This window comes from Macaca mulatta, chromosome 9 (assembly GCF_049350105.2).
Source record: "Macaca mulatta isolate MMU2019108-1 chromosome 9, T2T-MMU8v2.0, whole genome shotgun sequence".
In the NCBI taxonomy this organism is placed as follows: domain Eukaryota; kingdom Metazoa; phylum Chordata; class Mammalia; order Primates; family Cercopithecidae; genus Macaca; species Macaca mulatta.
The window spans coordinates 126692031-126716635 of record NC_133414.1 but is presented as its reverse complement, the minus strand read 5'-3'; the positions used below and the strand labels follow the sequence as shown (position 1 = coordinate 126716635).

General features: G+C 41.8%; 1 protein-coding gene across 47 annotated transcripts in view; it reads left to right on the top strand.

The window, feature by feature from the left end:
• The window catches only part of ABLIM1 (actin binding LIM protein 1), a 388728-nt gene that overhangs the window by 236792 nt on the left and 127331 nt on the right, over positions 1-24605 (top strand). For all 47 annotated transcript variants that reach the window (XM_015148237.3, XM_015148252.3, XM_015148248.3 and 44 more), the window contains 2 exons: positions 8291-8474; positions 12822-12931. In XM_015148237.3, coding sequence (XP_015003723.3) covers positions 8291-8474; positions 12822-12931 — 294 coding nt within the window. The remainder of the gene's footprint in view (positions 1-8290; positions 8475-12821; positions 12932-24605) is intronic.

Sequence of the window (24605 nt, the reverse complement as noted above, 5' to 3'; positions counted from 1 at the left end):
AATAGCTGTTTGGACTGATGTGATATGGCATCTTCTTGTGGTTTTGATTTGCATTTCTCTGATGATTAGTGACAGTGAGCATTTTTTTCATATGTCTGTTGGCCTCTTGCATATCTTCTTTTAAGAAGACATGTTTTTTGGCCACTTTTTAATGGAGTTATTTGGTTTTTTTGCTGGTAGAATTAAGTTCCTTATAGATTCTGTATAATAGACTTTTGTTGGATGCACCGTTTGCAAATATTTTCTCCCATTCTGTAGGTTGTCTGTTTACTCTGTTGATAGTTTCTTTTGCTGTGCAGAAGCTCTTTAGTTTAATTAGATCCCACTTGTCAATTTTTGTTTTTGTTGTAATTGCTTTTAAGGAGTTAGTCATAAATTCTTTGCCAAGACCGATGTCCAGAAGGGTATTTCTTAGGTTTTCTTCTAGAATTTTTGTAGTTTTAGGTCTTACCCTTAAGCCTTTAATCTATCTTGAGTTAATTTTTGTATCTGGTGATAGGTAGGGGCCTAGTTTCATTATTCTGCATATGGATAGCCAGTTATCCCAGCACCATTGATTGAATAGAGAGTCCTTTCCTCCATTGCTTGTTTTTGTCTACTTTGTTGACGATTAGCTGGTAGTAGGTATGTAACTTTATTTCTGGGTTCTCTATTCTGTTCCAGTGGTCTATGTTCTGTTTTTGTACCAGTGCCGTGCTCTTTTGGTTACTGTAGGCTTGTAGTATAGTTTGAAGTCAGATAATGTGATGCCTCTAGCTTTGTTCCTTCTGCTTAGGATTGCTTTGGTTATTCAGGCTCTTTTTTGGTTCCATATGAATTTTAGAATAGATTTTTGTAATTCTATAAAAAATGATGTTGGTAGTTTCATAAGAAGAGCATTGAATCTGTAGATTGCTTTGGGCAGTATGACCATTTTAACAAGTTTGATTCTTCCAATCCATGAGCATGGAATGTATATTTTGTTTGTTGTGTTATCTGTGATATTTTTCAGCAGTGTTTTGTTCTCCTTGTATACATCTTGAACCTGTTTGGTTAGATGGATTCCTAGGTGTTTTTGTGTGTGTGGTTATTGTAAATGGGATTGCATTCTTGACTTGGTTCTCAGCTTGAACTTTCTTGGTGTGTAGAAATCTATTGATTTTTGTATATTTATTTTGTATCCTGAAACTTTATTGAAATCATTTATCAGTTCTAGGAGTCTTTTGGTGGAGTCTTTAGGGTTTTCCAGGTATAGAATCATATCATCAGCAAAGAGAGACCGCTTGATGACTTTTTTTCCTATTTGGATGCCTTTTATTTCTTTCTCTTGCCTAATTGTTCTGGGTAGGACTTCCAGCTCTATGGAGTGGTGAGAGTTGACATCCTTGTCTTGTTCCAGTTCTTCATGGAAATGCTTCCAGCTTTTGCCTGTTCAGTATGATATTGGCTGTGAGTTTGTCTTAGACAACTCTTATTATTTTGAAGTATGTGGAACAGGATATTGGCCTAAGGGTAAAGTAATACATCTAGAGCACATGGCCCTCATCACTGGAAATGAGGGGGGTGTAAGACAGGTCCCAGAACTTTCATGGGGCAAATTCAGAAGGGCTCCTTGCTGGACGAGTTTTCCTAGGAAAGAGAAGAAAGGACCCACCCAAGGCTACTGGCACCCCAATTAAAATGCTCATGTTGCTCAAAACTGAATTGAAAACATTGATCATGTTTGCTTAGCATCCCTCTGTCTCTTACTGGTGCAAATTGATTAAAACCTGTATGAGAGCAGTAGCACAAGAAAGAGATACTCAGTCTACTGATATGGATGAAGAAAATGTCTTTCACATTTTGCCTCCAAACCTACCACTGGGTAGAGTTTTAGGTATGACCCATTCTCTTAAATGTTTGGCAATATGAACTAGTGGACAGGCAGATGGAGTGTTGCTGCAATGAATTTGTTGAAGCATAAAATGTTACTACTGTTTTTAGAAGGTTGAAGAAATAGTTGCTACTGCAGCCCTGTTCATGCCATTAAAATACTGTTCTGTTTTCACCCTTATTGGACACCCCCATACTTTGTTCCCCTGCTGTTCCATGGTATTTTTACCACATGGGCAGCTCTCGTTACTTTTTAAAAACGATTTCAGCTTTTAAAATATGCCTGTTACTAATTTTGCAACTTTTATATAAAATTTCTTGGATGTACATGTTCTTCTTTAGTAGTTGATTGTATTCAGTGGTTTCTAGAGAATGAATTCCGGAGCATAGCATCCACAAGGCACAGGACTTTTTGTAGCCAGGCTTTGGTGATGGCAAAACAGGGCAGGATTCAGTTGGGACCTTGAGTGAGGAATGTTTTTTTTTTTTTTTTTTTTTTTGAGACGGAGTCTCGCTCTGTCACCCAGGCTGGAGTGCAGTGGCCAGATCTCAGCTCACTGCAAGCTCCGCCTCCCGGGTTCCCGCCATTCTCCTGCCTCAGCCTCCCGAGTAGCTGGGACCACAGGCGCCGCCACCTCGCCCGGCTAATTTTTTGTGTTTTTAGTAGAGACGGGGTTTCGCCGTGTTAGCCAGGATGGTCTCGATCTCCTGACCTAGTGATCCGCCCGTCTCGGCCTCCCAAAGTGCTGGGATTACAGGCTTGAGCCACCGCGCCCGGCCGGGGAATGTTTTAAATAATTGATCAGAAGAAAGCAATTAATCTCTTTCACTAGAAGCCCTATTTTTTAATGAAAGGAATCTATGCTTTTCCCTGGGTGTATGTTAACTGTCAGCTAAAGACTAATGGAGCACCCAAAGTAAAAATCTAAATATACCCTACTGAAGTTTGACCTTACTAATTGAGTTGTTTATGATCATTTAGATGTGAACGTTTTGCTTTGTACCATCAGTGAAGAGTATTTGCTAAGTTGTTAATACCAAACAAACCAAAGCTTTTGTAAAAAAAAAAAAAAAAAAAATTAATGTTCACCTTTAGATATTTTTGGTTAAAAAGAGTAATGCCTTTGTCAAAGTATAATTTTCAAATAGTATAGGACTCATACAAATCTGGGATGAGCATGTATCAAAGATTCATTCAACTTATTAATGACAGAACCAGCAGGATGTTAAAGTTGGTTCCAAGGAGAAATAAAGTTGGGTTGGCTGGGTGCAGTGATTCATGCCTATCATCCCAGCACTTTGCGAGGCCAAGGCAGGAAGATCACTTGAGGCTGAGAGTTCAAGACCAGCCTGTGTAACATAGCAAGCAACCAGCCTGCCTATACAAAAAATTAAAAATTAGCTAGGCATGGTGGCACACGCCTGTAGTCCTAGGCTACTTGGGAGGCTGAGGCAGGAGGTTTTCTTGCACCCAGGAGTTGAAGGCTGCAGTGAGCTATGATCATGCCACTATACTCCAGGCTGGACAACAGAGTAAGACCTTGTCATGTATATATATATAAAATTGAAGGAGTGGGTTATAAAGACATTCAGAAAGGAATGTCAGAATAAGATGGCTGCGCTAGAGGTAAAACTGATTCATGGTTCAACATGATGATAAAACCAGACAGAAGTCATCTGGATCTCTACAGGACAAGAATAAAAAGTTAACATTAACTTCTAAAGTCTGGGCCTTTCAACAATAGGAAAGGGCTTGTCCAACACAGATCTAGTCCCCCCCCGGATAATGAAATAATCCTTGCATGAGCTGTTAAATAATGCCCCAGTACGACATTTAAAGAACATGCCTTCTTCCCTTTACCTTGTTTACAAGTTTTGGATAATTTTTCTTAACATTACTATTACAAAAGATGAACTTCTATTTATATGAGGAACCTAGAGGAGTTAAATTCATAGAGATAGAACGTAGAATGGGGTTGCCCAGGGCTGGAGGAAGAGGGAACAGGGATTTTAATGGGTACAGAGTTTCAGTTTTGCAAGATGAAAGAGTTCTGTGGATGGATAGCAGTGATGTTTGCACAACAATGTGAATTTACCTAATGCCACTGACCTATACATTTAAAAATGAGTAAGATGGTAATTTTTTTGCTATATGCATTTTGTCACAATTAAAAATAAAATTACAAAATGGACTGACACATGGGTATATGAAGAAAAAATTAATAATTCTTTACCCTCCTGAGAGAACCAATTTAATGGTTCTGTTTATGTTAACTCACTTTTCCTAGTTCATAAAAACATAACTAGACTTATCTAAAAATGGGATTTCTAAAATTGTTTACTCTGTGACATTTGTTCTTTTCTCTTAACAATATATCACAGACAGATCAATGGCTGCAACCTAGAGGGCTGTCAATATCCACAATCCAGAGGGCTAAACTCATTCTTTTTAATAGCAGCTCCATAGACTGGACATAGCATAATTTATTCAACTGTTTTTCTACTAATGAAAGTTTAGATTGTTTTCTGTTTTTTTTCTTTTCCTGCCAATACAAATGTTGTTAAAAAAAATTGTTTTACTACAGCAGAGCCGTAGGCCAGGTTTTGAGTAGTGACAGCAAGAAGGCAGAGGAGGGAATGGATCAAAGAAACACCTCATTGGGTTAGGAGCAGTGTCTCACACCTGTAATAACGGCACTTTGGGAGGCCAAGGTGGGCGAATCACCTGTGATCAGAAATTCAAGACCAGCCTGGCCAACATGATGAAACCCCGTCTCTACTAAAAGTACAAAAATTAGCCAGGCATGGTGGCAGGGACCTGTAATCCCAGCTACTCGGGAGGCTGGGACAGGAGAATCGCTTGAACCCAGGAGGCAGAGGTTGCAGTTAGCCAAGATTGTGCCACTGCACTCCAGCCTGGGCAATAAAGAGTGAAACTCCATCTCAAAAAAACAAAAAACAAACAAACAAAAGGCCAGGCGCAGTGGCTCACGCCTGTAATCCCAGCACTTTGGGAGGCTGAGGCGGGCGGATCACAAGGTCAGGAGATGGAGACCATCCTGGCTAAACATGGTGAAACCCTGTCTCTACTAAAAATACAAAAAATTAGCCGGGTGAGAATGGCGTGAACCCGGGAGGTGGACCTTGCAGTAAGCCGAGATAGTGCCACTGCGCTCCAGCCTGAGTGACATAGTTTAAAAAAAAAAAAAAAAACAAGAAAGAAAAGAAAAGAAAGAAAGAAAGAAAAACACCTCCTTGGGGGAAATGGGGAAATGGGTTGGATTTGGATTTGGGTCCAGTTGAAGATGTTGGTGTTGGCTGGGCATGGTGGCTCATGCCTGTAATCCCAGCACTTTGGGAGGCCAAGGTGGGCAGATTGCCTGAGGTTAGGAATTCGACACCAGTCTGACCAACATGGTGAAACCCCATCTCTATTAAAAATACAAAATTAGCCGGGCATGGTAGTACATGCCTGTAATCCCAGCTACTCGGGAGACTGAGGCAGGAGAATCTTGCTTGAACCGGGGAGGTAGAGGTTGTAGTGAGTCGAGTTTCTGCCATTGCACTCCAGCCTGGGCAAGAAGAACGAAACTCCATCTCAAAACAAACAAACAAAAACAGAGAATGTTGATGTTGGAGGTTGGATGCAGCTACCATTTTGATGAGAAAGGGAATAGAGAAAGAATAGCAGAAGGTTTTATGGGAGATGGCAGAGAAACTGTGAGGAAAGGGTGTGTTTGGAAAATGCCAGGTTTAAGATAGGCATGGGTTCTGCCTGTGCCCAGCACACAGGCAGATTTAGTAGATTGAAACAAATCAGGCTCTAAAACTTGGGGAAGACATCACCAAGAGAGATCATTGATTTGAGCATCCCTCGCATAAAGTCATAGTTGAGGCTGTGAGAGTGGATGAGATCTGTTCCCAGGGAGGCCTTACATCTTAGTGGGAGGAGATGGCACCCATGGGAGTGACCTGCATTTAGGGGCCTGGCTGCTGAGCCTGAGAAGGAGCAGACAGAGGAGAAACAGGAAAGTAAAGCCTGGGGCGGCAAGAGAGGGAAGAGTCTGAAATGATATGACAGCTGGTCCATTCTCAGGAAATGTAATAATGTTAAGTATCTTTTAGGTACTGGCATCATAGGCTCCCCTTCTCACTGCTTGTTGTATATGCCTTTAAGAACACCTGCCTCTGGGAGTCGCATCAAACACTGGTTTCCTTGTATAAACCACCAGAAATAATGGTATGGTTTGGTAAGCCACCTTGAGCACTACTTTGAATTCAAGGAAAAAGGCAAATCAAATCATAATAGGCACAGTTTGAATGTAGCTTGGCATCTCTCAATAGTTGTAAGAATTCATTTTTTAAGGCTATGTTATGTTCACAGAAACTAGGACTTTATTAATAAAGGATACTATATGTCAATTTCACAAAACCATGTAATCTGGAAAAGGTTACAGAGAGGTGCCCTAAGAAAGCAATAAATACAAAGAATTTCTAAAACGTTTAGAATTAGCTTTGAAACGATCTCAATCTATTTTTGTGTATTGCCACCAGATTACCCTATTGACACCAGATCTTTGTATAAAGACTCTGCATTTTTAAGCCGTAATTGACTGGAGGAGAGAATTTAGGGAATTACCAGTAGTCCAAATACATTGTTTTGTTGCTTCTCAGGGCTTTGAGAAATCCAAAGTTTGGAAAAATAACTGAGTCGTTAGAACTTAATGTCACTGAGGAGTGAAATCCGTGGGAACCTGCCAAATTTCAGGGAGGATTCAATTTATTTCAAACGTTGTGTTTCCTGTTTTATATTAGATACAATTAGTTTCCTGAAGAATCAAAAGAAGACTCTCACCCCTCAAATACCTTGCCATCTTGTAGAAAAATCAGATCTGCACATAGACAGATATTGAAGAAAACACTCTAAGGTTCTGTGACCCTCTACCCCTAGACTCCCTATTGTTGCTGAAGGAATTTGCAATCTGAATGAGGCCAGTCCACACATGGGTTCCCCTGACCCACAGGACTCATCTGGGGAGGAAGAAGCAGGTGGGAGAATAGTGGAGGCAGAGGAGAGGTTGGCAGGTGAGAGGAGGCAGCAGGTGGTGAATGAGCTGTTTTCCAGATACTATGATCACAGGAGTATTTATAGGGTGGTCAGTTTCAGGCGTGATGGACTTAGGCCATAATCTTGGGTTACTTAATTGTAAATTGCAGAGAAGAAGGTCATAGCTGTGGAGTGTTGATCTAAACAAAGACCGATGAATCCACAATGGAAAACTTGTTTGTGGGTTCCATGTCACCTTGAATGTCTTCCGTGGCTTATAGTCAGTGAAGGGTCCTGACTGAAGGTGGGGGGGGGGTGTCGTGACTTTCATCAGAACCTTACTGTTGCTCAGCCCTAGTTCATCTAGATGCATTAAGGAGTCATGGGAACTCAGCAGATGAACCCTGGGAGCATTCGAGCAGGTCCTTAGGAAAGCAATTTACTGATTGAACTCACCTTGTCCCCAACCCAACTGAATACCAAATAATCAAGAGGAATCCTGGATTCTTTGCCTAAGGAATTATAAATTGGAATCAGCTGACCTTGGGGAAAGCGAGGTTAAGGTCAGAGATTTCCAGCTTGGGCTGTTGCTTCTCAGCCATTTGTCAGAGAGAGAGATTTATTGTCAGGGACTGCTTTAGGCTTTATTTGCAGACAAGTTGTTGTGACCTGCTCTGGTCTTGTCTGAACACGTAGACCAGGCCCAAGCTCCCACTGCCTGTTTGCACCATCTCCCTAATCCACAGCTGCACAGTCGGAAAGAGATGCCAAAATCCAGACACAATAAAGCATCCAAATGACAGGTCTTTCCTCTTTTGCCTGTTCATTTTTTACCTCCCTATAATATATGAATAATTGGCTTATTCTGTTTACTGCACAAAGAGAAAATGAAAGGTCTGAATTTTTCATAGCAGTGGGAAAGTAGTTCCAGAGTGTGAAAAAATATAGCTACTGGAAATTTCAGCTACTGCCTTTGGTATAATGGAAATTTATTACTCAACTCCGTAACAATCTTGGCCCAAACCATGCAGTTGTGTGGGCAGGCAGTGGGCACCCTTCCTAAATAGCACACTGCCAGGGACACCTTTGCTCATATTTGAGACAGCCCGAACCAAGGGTATCTTTCTATCAAAGACTGTTTAATTATCTCAGAATTTTAGACATGTCACAAAAGCCATTGAGACCTAGCCAGTGGATTTTACTTGTATGAGATATTGCATAGCTCCCAAGGGGAGGGTCAAAGCCCAATAATAAATAGCTCTTTGTACCAGTCCCCTCCCTAGCCCCAAACCATTGAGATCATAGGGTAAGCAACCAGTTAGTACTCAGGCGAAGGCAGTGCTGCCCGGCAGTGTGGCAGATGATGACCAGATGTGAACTTGTCATCTACAGTGTGTGGCTGTGACCTGGCACAAGGAGGCTTCTTCATAAAGAACGGAGAGTATCTCTGCACCCTGGACTACCAGCGGATGTACGGGACACGCTGCCATGGCTGTGGGGAGTTCGTGGAGGGCGAAGTGGTGACCGCTCTGGGCAAGACCTACCATCCCAATTGCTTTGCTTGTACCATCTGCAAGTAAGTGAGCCTATCTTTCCAAAGCCTCCAGCTTCCTTCAGCAGAGAATGCTGGTTTGGGCTGTTAAAGCTTGGATTATATACCTTTTGTCTTCAGTAGCACATAGTCTTGTCCTTAGATTTCTTTCTTACTGTACTATCAGTCTTAGTAAAAAAGTAGATTAGTTGGAAACCATATGTGTGATGTCCTCTACAAAGTAATATGACTGATTTTTAGTAGATTGAAACTAATTCTGAAAGCAGCTCCGGGTCTCAAAACATTTTGGAGCAATAAAAACATCAAGGGGAAATGGCATAACTGCTTAGAAGGATAAAGCTTATTTGGAAGTATAAATTCCTAGGCATGTGTGTATGTTTAAAATGGTCTCTTTCATTATAATAGGGGGTGGCAAACTGTGTCCCATGGGCTGAATTAGGCCCGATACCTGTTTTTGTGGATAAAGTTCTACTGGAATGCAGCCACTCCCACTTGTTGTGTGTGGCCTATAGCTGCTTCCGCACTGCAACAGCAGAGTTGAGTTGTTGCGACAGAGACCATATGGTCCACAAAGTCTTAAAAAATGTACGATCTCATCTTTGGGGGAAAATATTTGCCAACCGCTGCTCTCTACATGTGTGTCATCTACCAAGGTTGTATCTTAACTGTGCAAACCAGCTTGATTAAAATGATCAGTCAGGCTGGGCGTGGTGGCTCACCCTAATAATCCCAGCACTTTGGGAGGCCGAGGCAGGTGGATCACCTGAGGTCAGGAGTTTGAGACCAGCCTGGTCAACATGGTGAAACCCTGTCTCTACTAAAACTACAAACAAAATTAGCCAGGCGAGGTGGCTGGTGCCTGTAATCTCAGCTGCTTGTGAGGCTGAGGCAGGAGAATTGCTTGAACCCAGGAGGCGGAGGTTGCAGTGAGCCGAGATGGTGCTACTGCACTTCAGTTTGGGTGACAGAGCAAGACTCCGTCTCAAAAAAATAGAAATGTAATAATAAAATGATCAGATATAACAGAAGAAAACTATGTGAAGTGTGAATAGGAAAACGTGGGGCTTTTTGTGGTTTTTGTGTTTTGAGGTCTGCATGTTATAAAACTTAAGATAGGTTTGATTCCTATAACTAGGAGACTCACCACCAAGGGTCAGCTGCTTTATTGATCAATTCTAATTTGGCAGTTTTGCAATCCAGTGCCTTTTCAAGTGGTGATCTATTTGCTATGCCTTCTAAAAACCCCAGTTCAGAGGAGACATGTTGCCGGTTTTTCAGCATTTTATGTTTCTAAGCCAGAGAAATGTAAGCTCTAGAATGGAAGATTCAATATTGTATAATTAATTAACAAGATAATACTGATAAATAAATCATAATAAGACACAAACATTCATAATAAAATTATTTAAATAACTGTAGCTATGTGTTAGCTCATTTCTCCGTTTCATTTTTTAAAAATCATAATTTAAAAATTCTGGATGAATGAACTGAATATTTTTCTGTATTTAATCAAAAGCAAAGTTCTGCCCTGATTTTTACCTTTTCAGGCTGTGGCGCACAGCCTGGTTAAGAGTCCCAGGCTGGCATGGAGCTCCAAGTCCTAGTCTTACTTCCCAGGGTGAATTGAGACCTGTGTGATTTAGCTTTTTCAAGACAGTTGCCTCCGCCTTAGAATGAGAAGCTGTGAACTAGATGCGAGCGATTTTTCAAGCCTCGCTTATCACTGGAATCTCCTGGATGGGTGGGAGTGGACTAGAGGTGGGAGTCTCTCTAAAAAGATCAATGTTTAGCTTATTTTTCCACCAAAACCTGCATGCTAATTTAGTAGTTTCTGGAGGGTTCTCATGTATGATGTCACTCAGCCAGGTTGGAAGTCCCTGTTTCCAGTAAACTCTAAGAGCCCTTCTGATGCTGACCCTGAGAGGTCGTTGCTTTGAAGTTGATATAATGATAGACAAAGATTTATTGACTATCTCCCTGTCCCTGGACATTTGAGCCAGCAAAGGAGCACTTACTACTACTGCCTCTACTGCTGCTGAATGACAATGATTCTGCCTGAATTGGGGGCCTCCTTTTTAGCTGAGAAGTTATATTCATACAGAAGTTAATTTCACCCTCTTAGCAATTCTTTGAAGGGAATCAGGAGTTAATATTTCTATTTATGAGTCACTTTGAGGCTCACCGTTTAAGGGACATTCCCACGTTAATGTTAGAACTCAGGTTTTCTAACTCTAAATCCAGGTCTCTTTCTATTATAAACATTCATGCAAATAAAAGAAGGAAGTTGTCCAGTATGGGTACAGGATATAGGGAGGGAGGAAATTCCTGAAAAGGGCCATTACAAAGCAACAAAACCCACACTTCAGAAGGCCCAGCCCAAGTTGAGAATCGAACTCTGGCTTGTCCCTTAGAGGATCCACGTGGAACTCGGGTCTAAAAAAATAAGCTTGGATGGGAAGGAAGGCTTGGGCTTGGGTGGGGTAAGCGAGGTGCCTCTGGGTATGCAACAGGTAAAGGGCACTTATTCTCAGGGTCAGTCACGGAGCACGAGGGCCTATTTAAACATTGTGTCCAGGTCCACTCCTGGCCTGGCTGGAGGCCACAGAACCTGTGCGTGTTGTGTTGAGTGGATCCTTAACTTCCTGACTCCCTCCTTACAGAACAGATTTAAGACTTGTTCAGGTTTAGCTAATGAGTGTGAAGCAGTAGGGCTACTGGCATCCAGCAGACAGTGATTTTTGATTCTTAAAAATAAAGCAAGTTCTAAGTTGGTGGATGCCATCTGCACCTGCCTATGGCTTGATCCCCCTAGTTGGTCAATCCAGGCACGTCACTTCACCTCTCCAAGCCTACACTGTACTGCAGAAAGTGACACAGCACCACAAGTGGAGAGGACACCACCTCTCCTCGGGACTTCTAAAATGTAAGAGTGTAAGAATCTAAAACTCTCCATGATGACTGGAGCCAGCCACATTTGTGGGGTTAAGTCCAAATTTACCTATATGTTGTTTTTACAGTTAATTGCCAATTGTTAGGCTACTGAGGGGCAACTTAAAGGGAATGTAACAACCGTGGAAATAAAAACGAATGTCAAAAAGCTGGTACTTGCTCTTAAGTATTTGCTTCTGACTCAGATTTGCGGTGATGTTCAGCTTGTGAGTTTCACATTTCCTAATTGACAGCATCACACATTTGAAAAATCACGTTGATGAAGATTATTGCCACATGGGCCAAGGGCAAGTGCGTGGGCATGGAAACTGTCGTTGATGTCTTCATGTCATTGATGTCTTTAAAACTGATGTCATTCATGTCTTTAAAAAAGTCATTGATGACTTTTTTAAAAGGCTGGTGACCTGGGAGAAGAAACTGATCATCTACATGCAGAAGGCAATATTTTTGCAAAATATGCTGCTATTGATGAATACCTACTATGAAGAGAAATTGTCTTTCTGAAAAGAAGCTAATATGAATTCTTAAACAGATATTTACAGCCTGGGCCGGGTGCAGTGGCTCAAGCCTGTAATCCCAGCACTTTGGGAGGCCGAGACGGGCGGATCACGGGGTCAGGAGATCGAGACCATCCTGGCTAACACAGTGAAACCCCGTCTCTACTAAAAAATACAAAAAAAAAACTAGCTGGGTGAGGTGGCGGGCGCCTGTAGTCCCAGCTACTCGGGAGGCTGAGGCAGGAGAATGGCATGAATCCGGGAGGCGGAGCTTGCAGTGAGCTGAGATCCGGCCACTGCACTCCAGCCTGGGCGACAGAGCAAGACTCCGTCTCAAAAAAAAAAAAAAAAAAAATTTACAGCCTGTCCCGTTTCTCCCAGTTTAAAAGGGACTGGGTCTCCAGCACCATGAAACATTCAGTTCACCCATGTAGATGTCCAGCACAAAGTCTAATTCTGCATAATCATCACAGAGGTCTAGGCACGGTCCCAGGGAACTGAAAGACCTACTGCTTACTGCTTGACCGGTAGCCAGGTCTTCTGGGGTGGGGCCTTAAGCTTCACTGGGAATTCATGGTATTTAAAGTATTTTTTCATGAAGGACTTTCCATTTGGAAACTTACTGTTCTGTGTGCCCTGCTAGATGACTTGCTGGAACATCCCTTCACTAATGGAGGTAAATCATTCCATTTTACTACCTGGTTGCCCTTAGAACTAGTACATTCCCCTTTCTTCTCAAAATGAGGCACATTTATTTGTTTGGACTATCTCCAGCTGGCTGGGTTGGTTATGACTGCATTTCAGACATGTTGGCTGCTGCTTCTCCAAGAAATAAATGGGCACGGGAGGGCAGCAAGCAGAAGGAGTAAGGAAAAGGAATGAAATTGCTGCAATAACCTTGAGGGCGATGTCTTTCTGCCTCCAGACGCCCGTTTCCACCCGGAGACCGAGTCACATTCAATGGGAGAGACTGCCTTTGTCAACTCTGTGCACAGCCGATGTCATCCAGTCCGAAAGAAACCACCTTCTCCAGCAGTAAGTGCCCCGGTGACCCACTGACATGAATACCTATGCAGTCCAGAGGTAGCTCAGGCAGGTGCCTTCCTTTTTGAGAAACCTGTTAGCTGGAAATGAGAATCATCTATCTACTTGAATAGATATTTCTCCAAAGATGAGATTAAAATGACCAACAAGTACATGAAAAGGTACTCAATATTATCAGTCATCAGAGAAATGCAAATCAAAACAATCAGAAGATACCAACTATACCTGTTAAGATAACTATTATAAAAAAGACAGGATATGACGAGCGTCAGCCAAGGTGTGGAGAAAAGGGAGCCCTTGAACACTGTTGGTAGGAATGTAGATTATTAATGTAGACATTATGGAAAGCAGCATGGAGGTTTCTAAAGAAATTAAGAATAGGCCAGGTGTGGTGGCTCATGCCTGTAATCCCAGCACTTTGGGAGGCTGAGGTGGGAGGATTGCTTGAGCTTCATTTAAAAACAGCCTGGGCAACATGATGAAATCCCGTCTCTACAACAAATGCAAAAAGTAGCTGGGTATGATAGTACATGTCTGTAGTCTCAGCTACTTGGGAGCTTGGGAGGCTGAGATGGGAGGATGGCTTGAGCCTGGGAGGTGAAGGTTGAGATTTCAGTGAGCTGAGATTGCACCACTGCACTCCAGCCTGTGTGACAAAGCTAGACCATCTCCAAAAAAAAAAAAAAAAACCCGAAAAATTGACTGCCATGTGACCCAGAAATTCCTTTGCATACACAAAAATATTTAATATGTGAAAAAGATTAAAGTAGGAATAAAATTAAAGCAGAATAAAAGAGCTACATTTATATGGGGCAGAGAAGGCATCTCTCAAATATGACACCTAAGGAGAGATTTGAAGAAAGTGTGGGAACAAGCTGCACATATATCCGTGGACTTGTCATTATTTACAAGGTCTTGTCTGACCTGTCAGAATCCATAGAGAACCTACTTACCCCAAAATAAAAATAGTGGCCAATTGCACCATTTCTTCTGGAAAATAACATCGAGTAGGTCAGTTAATACACATTTTAAGTTGATGCATTATGAACTGTGGGCACCAAGCAAGGAAACTCTACTCCCATCTCTTTCCTGGGACATTAGGAAGTGAACTAGAAGTTTGCCGTGGTTTCTGTGGCTTTTGCCAATCCTTGGGAGATTTGGAATAAACCTCTTTAAGCTCTTAAGTGAGTCTGAATACGTAAGAATGATATAAACCACTTCTGCACCAGAGAAATTCAGTGCAATTTATAATAGTGATTCCAACTCTTCCTATTAAAGTAGAAATCTTATACTTATTACAAATAAGAATGTTCTGACTAAAGCATTTGCATAAAAATTGGATTTTGACCATTGGGAGGAAAGAAGAAAATACACATATTAGCGCATGTTATTCAGCACACATGACCGGATCCTTGGCATGTGAATTTATGTGACCTGCCAACAAATAACAGCAGCTTGAATAGGATGACAGCTACAAAGCAAGGCACCATCCTAGACCCCTTGTAGGGTTTCAAGTCCTTCACCATTCTTGCTACCCTGCCCCAAATGCAAGAGATACAGTTAGCCTCAGGTCACTGGGACGGTAACCTCGAGTGGGAATCATCACCCCATTATTTGGGAGGGCTTGCTTTGAAAGTACATTACCAAAAACTTTGAAGGAATCTTGTCTAGTTAATGAAAAGAGCCCCTGTAATCCCAGCACTTTGAGAAGCTGAGACGGACAGATCACGAGGTCAGGAGTTCGAGACTAGCCTGTCCAACATGGTGAAACCCTATCTCTGCTAAAAATACAAAAATTAGCTGAGTGTGGTGGTGGGCACCTGTAATCCCAGCTACTTGGGAGGCTGAGGCAGGAGAATCCCTTGAAACTGGAAGGCGGAGGTTGCAGTGAGCTGAGATCACGCCACTACACTCCAGCCTGGGCAACAAGAGCAAAACTCAATCTCAAAAAAGAAAAAGAAAAAGAGGCTTTTATAATTTTTATGAGTTCCAGAATACGGTGATAGCTGGAGCAGAGAATCATGTCCTCAAGGCCTATCATGGGATTGACTGTGTCCTCATTGTGAAGTCCTTTAGTCCAACTATGTTTTTTGATAGGTGGGGAAATTGAGGCCCATGGGTGTACTTAAGATCACATAAGCTATCTAGTAAGATAGGGTCAGATGCACATCTTTTGGCTCCTGGTTTTTTGCTTGCTCTCTCTTTCTGTTTTAAATCTAATGCTCTTCATTGTTTGGTTTAAGAAATAGAAGCATGATATCTTTTAAGGCTTCCAACCCTCTCTGGCTGTGTAATTTGGGAACATGTTTCCTAGTCACTGTTCTACCAAAATGTTAATTCTAATTTTTATTAAATTACTTTATATTTTCTGTTTTTATATGACATACATGTTATATACACGTAAATGAAAATTATAAACATAAAAATATAATCTAACTCAAAGCCATTGCATGTTTAATATTAGATTTAACCATCATTGCTTATGTGCAAATTGTTGGGCCAAGTCGTATTTTCTCCTTTGCTTCCAATGGATGAAATCCCATTTCTATGCAACTGCTTTGGTCAGGACATCTTTATTTTTAACAAGTATTTGTCTATTTAAATAAATACTCTAAAGGCATTTATGGGGTATGTGGGTGTCTATAAAAAAGAAAGCTCTTTTACGTGGATACACACTTGCAAATTACCCAGACTAGACAGGTATACAAATATTAGAGCAATGGGAATTTCTGGCAAGTTTCAGAAATTCATGGGAGCATAATTAGAAAATACTTGTTTGCTATTTGTGACTCTTCAATAATTGCCCTATACTTTAAAACTAGCCTGTGTGGCTTTAGTTCCTTTTTTATGACTTTTTAAATTTTTGTAATGTTTTTAAAAAATTCCAGGGTACATGTGCGGGCTGTGCAGGTTTGTTACATGGGTAAGCGTGTGCTGTGGTGGTTTGCTGCACCTATCAACCCATCACCTAGGTATGAAGCCCAGCATGCCGTAGCTCTTCTCCCTTTTTAAACTTAGTAAAGCTTCCTAAGTGGAAGTAGAAAGTAGCCTTTTTAAAGTGTGAATCTCTCCCTTGCTAACGTTCACAGAGTCGGCGAAATCTACCAGACAGCCAAGGCCGAGGTCCTCTTTTTCCTTTGAAATATTCTGTTCAGAAATGAGCATGCTCTTCTGAACCACAGTTTCATTTCACATTCTGTGACTGGTTTCCCATAATCTCTAAATAGGAGAGGAAGACAGCAGATAGGTAGAGAAATACAAGCAAAGTGGATGGAGTGGACGTTTATATGAAAGAGTCTCTGACCTTATTGAGGAAAGATGCAGCCTTTTTCTTTCAGCTGCTCAGCAGCTGCCACATCTGTATTGTTCTGCTTTAGGAAGAGCTCCCACTGGAGTGCTCTGTTCAGTGCTTCCTCCACCTTGCAGTAACTCTTCTAATCTTGATATCTATTTTATTTTCCTCATCAAGCACTCACATAGTCCTTATGATACATCAGGTACTGTGTAACTGGTTTACATTATTAACTCATTTAATCCACATAACAATCCTATAGCTTGGCACTAATACTATCCCCTTTTCAGACAAGAAGAAACAAAGGGCCATAGAGGTTAAATAATTTGCCCAAGGTCCCACAGACAGTATCAGAGCTGGGATCTAAACCCAGGCGATCTGGCTCCTGATGCCGTGTTCCTGTCCCTGATATTTCTTTGATGGTGTAAGTATCACTCTCTGATTTTCAAAGATGTGACTGCTGAGCCTTGGAGCAGTGGCGTATTCATCTGCAGATTATCCAGGTGCCCTGACTCCAAGAGCTGTGCACTTTCTACATGTCACAGCAGCTTCCCTTCAATCTTATATGAAGTTTTGGTGAATGGAAACCACCAGAAAGTTTTTGTTTTTGTTTTTGAGACAGGGTCTCACTTCGTCGCCCAGGCTGGAGTGCAGTGGTATGATCCTGGCTCATTGCAACCTCTGCCTCCCAGGTTCAAGCGATTCTCCTGCCTCAGCCTGCTGAGTAGCTGGGATTACAGACATGTACTGCCACACCTGGCTAAGTTTTGTATTTTTAGTAGAGATGGGGTTTCACCATGTTGGCCAGGCTGGTCTCTAACTCCTGACCTCAAGTGATTTGCCCACCTCAGCCTCCCAAAGTGCTGAGATTACAGGTGTGAGCCACCATGCCCGGCCAGAACCGTTAGGAAGTTATTCATAGAAGCAAACAACTTCAATGAAAGATTATTGCCTTTAATTATTTAAAACTGTTGCTGCATCCAGACTACTGCAATTTCAATCCAACAAGCAATAAACATTACATGAAAGCAAGATAGTAGTGAAAGTTAGCACACAGGGTTTTGATGAACATTAACTAGATTATTTTATTAGCTGATTCATACTTTTTAAAAAAAATATTATGTCCAGAAGACATGCTTTACCAGAAGGTTAAGTATAATCTTCGAAAGCTTCATTCCACTCCCTTCTTTATGTATTTACCAATAATGGAAAGAGGGGCTGGATTCCCATGGGTTAAGGAGTGATGTCAGAGAAAGTCTGTGTGTGGCAACTGAGAGTGTAGGGAATCGGGTTTGGGTTGTCATTTCCTGCAGAGCTCTTATGTATTTCAGACATCTGAGCAGGAGTGGGCTGCTGTCTACAGTCACACTTTCCATGTCAAAGGGTGTCTGACTAGTGTCTGATAGCATGTGGGTTTGCGGGGATTGACAAGATGAACACCCACACAAACACATGCAAACTCATCTTTCTCTTTTCCCTCCGTGTGCAGCATCATTATTCCAACTGCAATTGGAACTCCTACAGGTATCAGGACAAATGCTCTAGTTGGACTGAATTGAAATCATTTCAGCAGGGTGCAGTGGCTCACGCCTATAATCCCAGCACTTTGGGAGACCGAGGCGCGCAGTTCACAAGGTCAGGAGATCGAGACCATCCTGGCTAACATAGAGAAACCCCATCTCTACTAAAAATACAAAAATTAGCCGGGTGTGGTGTCGGGCGTCTGTAGTCCCAGCTACTCGGGAGGCTGAGGTAGGAGGATGGCGTGAACCCGGGAGGCGGAGCTTGCAGTGAGCCAAGATAGCGCCGCTGCACTCCAGCTTGGGTGACAGATCGAGACTGTCTCAAAAAAAAAAAAAGAAAAAGAAATTTCAGATAAAGCATCACGTGCATGATGTTTCCAAAGGGGAAGCAGACATTTCCAATTATTTTACTTTTCTATTTAGTCCAGTAGCCTTTAATATATGCGAGATAACTTTCTTTTATCTTTATGTTCTCTCTTAAAAAATATCATTGTCAGGTTGAGTGATAACTGTCCGCCAAGGGAGCATAGGGAAGATCTGCCCTGGTTTCTGAGTGCCTAGGGTCAGGTCCTGGCTCTTCCACTTACTAGCAACCTCTTTACTTCCCCATCCTCCACTTCCTCATCTGTGAAATGGGATGGTCATAGATCCCTACATTGTAGGATTACATGAGTAAATGCAGTGCTGTGTACTTATGAAACAGTAATTTACTGTTCAGGCATTGATTTCTGAATTTTCTTGGAGAGCAGTTCCCACATTTTGTGACTCTGCCTTTGTCACTCTGCTGGTCATGACAGCTGCCTTTCTCTGCTCATTTGATATTTTCTACCAGTATAAAAACTGACAGGCAGGAATGCATCCACACATGTAGCACATGGATTGTTGGAGTTTGACTCATAATGATGAGTTTTTATGACAGCATCTCCAAAAACAGATCTGCCTCCCCTTCTTTAGACACATTCTCCTTGTAGGATACAATGGCAGAGGAGGCCTGGCAGGGAACTGCTGAAGAGTAGGGGTTCTGGACAAGTTCTTGGCTGGTTCTAATTCCAGCTTTAGCACTTAAAGGATATGTGGCCTTGAGAAATCAATCTTTCTATGTCTCTGTTTCTTTGCCTATACAATGGGAAACAATAGTAGTTCCTTTCTCATAGTGTTGTTGTGACGATTAATAAAAATGGAGTGCTTAGAAGATTGATGACACATAGGAAGTACATACGTGTTGGCCATTATTCTTTAAGGAAGTTGTGAGCCTAGAACTTGAGGCTAGAGATACTCAGGACCAGAAAAGAAAGAAAGAAAGAAGGGAAGGGGAGGGGAGGGGAGGGGAGAGGAGGGGCACAGCATAATGGTTGACAATTGGGCTCTGCATTTCAGAGTGCCTGGGTCTGAACCCTGATCCTACCTCTTCCTAGTCGTGTAGGGTTGGGCAAGTCATTTGATATCTTAGAAACTCTGTGCCCTCGTCTATAAATGGAAAATCTCTGCTTCAAAGAGTTGTTATGATGGCCACATGAGATACTTCATGGAAGGGCAGTCTAAATGGGGAGAGGGGACCTGTAAAACCCATGTAGGAGGCTGGGTGCGGTGGCTCACGCCTATAATCCCAGCACTTTGGGAGGCTGAGGTGGGTGGATCATGAGGTCAGGAGTTAGAAAGACTAAAGCCTGGCCATTATGGTGAAACCTCGTCTCTACTAAAAAAAAAAAAAAAAAATAGAAACATTAATCGGGCATGCTTGTGCATGCCGGTAGTCCCAGCTACTCAGGAAGCTAAGGGAAGAGAACCACCTGAACCCGGGAGGCGGAGGTTGCAGTGAGCCGAGACCATGCCACTACACTCCAGCCTGGGTGACAGAGCAAGACTCAGTCTCAAAAAACAAACAAACAAACAAACAAAAAACTCATGCATGAGGAAACCCACCCAGAACAAAGACTGTTACTGTGTGTCTTGAGAAGTGAAATTGGAAGATAGAGCAATGAGGCCAGGTCCAGGGAGGCCTGGAGGAGTTTGGCCACATGGAGTTCCTGAGGATCATTTTAACCTAGAGGATGACCAGATGAAAACAATGTTCTAGAAAGACTAAGGTGGTGATGGAGAGAGTGATATGTAAAATCACTGATTTTGGATCAGGGATCAAGGTTGGGGGGACCATTGATTGTAGTTACTGGTAATGGCTGTGGGAAAAGATGAGGAAGGTAAATGAAAGTCTCATGTTTGTAAAGATCTAGGATGCTATTCCTCATTCAACAAACATCTCATTGAGCATCTGCTATGTTCCAGGCATTGTTCTAGGCACCAACTAAATTTTTTTTTTTTTTTTTTTTTTTTTGAGACGGAGCCTCTCTCTGTCGCCCAGGCTGGAGTGCAGTGGTGCAATCTTGGCTCACTGCAACTTCCGCCTGCCAGGTTCAGGTGATTCTCCCACATCAGCCTCCCAAGTAGCCAGGACTGCAGGCATGTGTCACCACGACTGGCTAATTTTTCTTTTTCTTTTTCTTTTTTTTTTTGTATTTTTTGTAGAGACAGTGTTTCACTATGTTGGCCAGGCTAGTCTCAAACTCCTGACCTCAAATGATGGACCCACCTCAGCCTCCCAAAGTGCTGGGATTACAGGCATTAGCCAAATTCTCTATTACATACTTAACATATTATATTACTGTTATATATTTGTCACAACTAAGAAAACTGCCATTGGCACATCATGAATTGCATTTTAATTGTTTACATGCATGCCCACCTCCACTACCAAGAAAATGAAAACTGTCTGTCTTTCTTATACAAGGCCTAGCACTTACAGTCCTAGATAAAAGTTCCGGAAATTGAATCAAAGCTTTCTCTCTCTCTAGACAAGGCTAATTACAGTCTTCTTGTTTTAAGTATTCATTGAAAAACAGCACACATATTACAGAAACATACAAAAGAGATAAAGATCACCTGAAATCCCATCACCAAGAGGTGACCTCTGTTAACATTTTGGTGAACATTCTTCTGAATGTCGCTCTAAGTGCTACAGACATGTATACAGTTTTACATAACTTCTTTCCATAGTATTTTGTTTGCATGTCTTCTTTTCCAAAATCATGTATTCTTCTGAGTGTCACAAAAAAGGCTGAAACCCTTAAATTTACTTGGGTCGCTTGGCAATGGGGTGAGCTCAGGTGTGTCCTGGCAAAGCTGTACTTTGATTTCCATTATAGCAATATTAGCATATAGCCCTGTTACCTCCTGGTATATTTCTCTCTCTGAACAGACCATCAGCTACTGAATGGTAAGGACTGGTTTTTTTGTGTGTTTGGGTTTTTTTTTTTTTTTTTTTTTTTTTTTTTGGCTTTTATGAATAGCACTGTGCACCTAGCAAGCATATACATGTTCATTTAGTGAGTGAATTGATACCATCCCAGGAGAGCCTTTGAGGGAGTAAATCTCAGCTCCCAGGTCTGAATGGTGAGGTCCGATTGCTGTTTGAATGAAGATGCAGTTTGCGTGCATGAGAAGTAAGGTATACTGGCATGTTTAAACTCTCTGTCATTTTCTCTTCTCACTCACGAGTGTTTTCCCTTACTTAACAGCAGGGGAAGCAGTTATTGCTTCCGATAAATTTGTTGATAACAGAATCAAAACATGTTTTTAAGAAAAGGTAGAGGTGTCAGGGAATGAATCTCCTCAGCTTTGAGTATAACACTGGAGAGCAGCTATACTTCTCTGAACATAGAGGGAGCCAGCCCCTGACCTGGAAGAGGGGTGACCTGTGTGATAGTTTCAATGTTGTTCTACTGGATATTGAGAGAGGTGTTGAGAGGCTTTGGAATCTTACATAGTAGCCAAAGGTTCATTGCAGAGACAAGGTATAGTGCAAAGAGGAACAATAATATTCAGATTTTTCCTACTAAAATCTGTAGCAATTATGACCCAGACATCAAGATCCCAGAGTGATCCATCTTTTCCCTCATCCTGAGCCTGGATTATCTAAGTTTCAAGAAAGGAAGAAAAGTTCCTGCTTTATAGGGAATGAGTACAACTCAGGGATTAATTTAAAAGTGCTTTCAGTGGGTGGAAAGTTAGCGGCATTTTGTTATTTGCTGTTTTTGTTTCAGCAGTTATGGGTCCTACATGATAAAGCCCACATCTAAAAACTTATCAAAAGAACCGGAATTTCAGTAGTTGGAACAGCAGTCATTTCCCACTTTAATTTTCATTTTTAAGTAGCAGTAAAAATCTAGCTGTTTAAAAGCACTGCTTTGCATATCTATAATTGTATATTTACACAGATTGTTTCTGGAAGGATATTTGAGCAATTGCTATTAGTAGTTGCCTCTAGGAAGGGAAAGAAAGGACTGGGTGGAAAGAGACAGGGAGAGAAGGAAAATGATTTTTGGTGTATTTTTCACCCTATGATTTTACCTATTTAAAAGCAAAGTCTATTAAAAACAATGTTCATTTTTCAGAATAAAATAAAAGACTTGTTCCAAAGTCTTGCTAGCGCCTGCCCTTGCTGTGACCTTCAGCTGTGTGTGTATTAAGTGACAGCTCACGTGATGAAAGTACTGAAAGTGACATTCTGCCCCTTCTTTTCTTCTCCCTATCTTTGGAATAGAGTAAATGAGCTGAGGTTTGCTAATGAGTACGAATCTGAGAAGCTGACGTAGAACTCAAGTACGATTTCCTCTTTGGCCAGAGCCCAGGTATGCTAGGTGAACACAGCCAGTTAAAGATTTATCATAAACCTCTTCACCAGGTTCAAGTTTACACCTGTATTAGGGAAATCAGCTCAAGAGCAAATTTTCTGGAAACAATTTTATTTTTATTGAGGGGAAATTCACATGGCATAAAACTGACCATTTTAAAGTGAACGTTTCAGTGGTCTTTAGTGCATTCACTACAAATGTGCTTTTGTACAACCATCCCCTCTATCTAGTTCCAAAACATTTTCATCACCCCAAAAGAAAACTCCTGTACCCATTAGGCAGTTACTCCCCTCCCCGCCACTTTTTCCCAGTCCCTAGAAACTACCAATCTGCTTTCTGTCTCTATGGATTTGCCTATTCTGGATATTTTATATGAATGGAGTTATACACTATTAGCATTTTGTGTCTGGCTTCTTTATTTAGTATCATGATTTTTAAGGTTGATCCAGTTTGTACCATTTGTCAGTGCAGTTGTGTTGCTCAACAACAGGGATTCGTGCTGACAAATGCATCATTAGGTGATGTTGTCGTTGTGTGAACCTCATAGGCGGTACTACACAAACCTAGATGGTATAGCTTACTACTAACACCGAGGCTATATGGCATAGCCTGTTGCTCCTAGGCTACAAACCTGTATAGCATGTGACTATACTGAATTCTGTAGGCAGTTGTAACACGGTAAGTGTTTGAGTGTCTAAACATATCTAAACGTAGAAAAGGTCATGTATTGTGCTTCATGTTATGGAGGCTACAGTGTCACTAGGCAACAGAAATTTTTCAGCTCTGTTGCAATCTTATGGGACCACCGTCATGTATGCAGTCTGTCATTGACCCAAACATCATTCTGTGGCGCATGACTGTACTTCATTTCTTTTGTGGCTGAATAATGTTACATTGTATGGCTATATCACATTCTGTTTAGCCATTCATCTGTTAATGGGCATTTAGGTCATTCCCATCTTGGGCTATTATGAATAGTTCTGCAAAGAACATTCATGTATGAATATTTGAGTACTTGTTTTTAATCCTTTTGCATCTTGGTACATTTTAAGGGGAGTTTGATAAGAATGATCCCAAATCTTGGAAGCAGTGGTGGCCAGTTTTCTTAACCCCTCCCAGAAATTACTGGGCCGGTACCCAGTAGTATTTATGTCATGGCAGGCTATGGCATGGGCACCATTGAATGGCCTTAGGTGACAGCTGGTAGCAGAGTTCATCTGGTGCCTTTCCTCCTCTCTTGTTTGCTTTCTCTCCCACTCTTAGATTCTTCCCTTTTTCTACTGCTTTTCTTCTGCTATTGCTGGCCGTAATTTGAACAGAGGACCATATGGCCGTTGCTTAGCCTGCTGGTAGAAATTTACCTCAGATTTGCCAAACTCTCCAGAAAAAAGAGTATGAACAGTGCTGAGAACACAGGCTTCAAGCTTCAGCCATGTTAGTTCTGTCTTCCTGCAAAAAGATACAAAGTCCTTTGTGGCTCAGGGATCACATAATGTTTGCAAGGCATGTCTGGATTATATTTTGTAAGCAGAAGGGAGAACTGCTCCAAGCTCACAGAGAAGGACTGGTAGAGCCATGTGCTAGGTGCGTGGTCACTTGCCCTGCCCTGAGGGAGACCCCAAGGTGAGCACACCCTGTCCACTACAGCCATGGCTAGAACTTTTCCCCCATGAAAGTTGGAGGTCAGTATATTTTTCTTTTTTCTTTCTTCTTCTTCTTCTTCTTTTTTTTTTTTTTTTTTTTTTGAGATGAGTTTTTGCTACGTTGTCCAAGCTGGTCTCAAACTCCTGGGCTCAAGCAATCTGCCACCTCAGCCTCCTGAGTAGCTGGGATTATAGGCATGTGCCACCATGGCCGACTGGAAATCAGAATCTTCAAGGTTGCCATGTGACCATCGCCTTTTCTGAGAGCATCCCATGATTGGGTGATGCTTGGCTTTGTTTTGATAGCTTCCCTTTTTCCTCTTGCTATGCAAATGGCATTTTCAGGTGAAAGAGAACTCTACTTTTGATTTCAAGTCAGTCCCTATGATGTTTACATCATCAGAAATGATGTGAGCAACCACATGGGACCAATGGAGGAGGGATTGGAAAGCAATGATGCTCTGGGCCTGTCCTCCATCACCTGGACTTTTGAAATTGTTACCTGGTCATTTTGAAGTT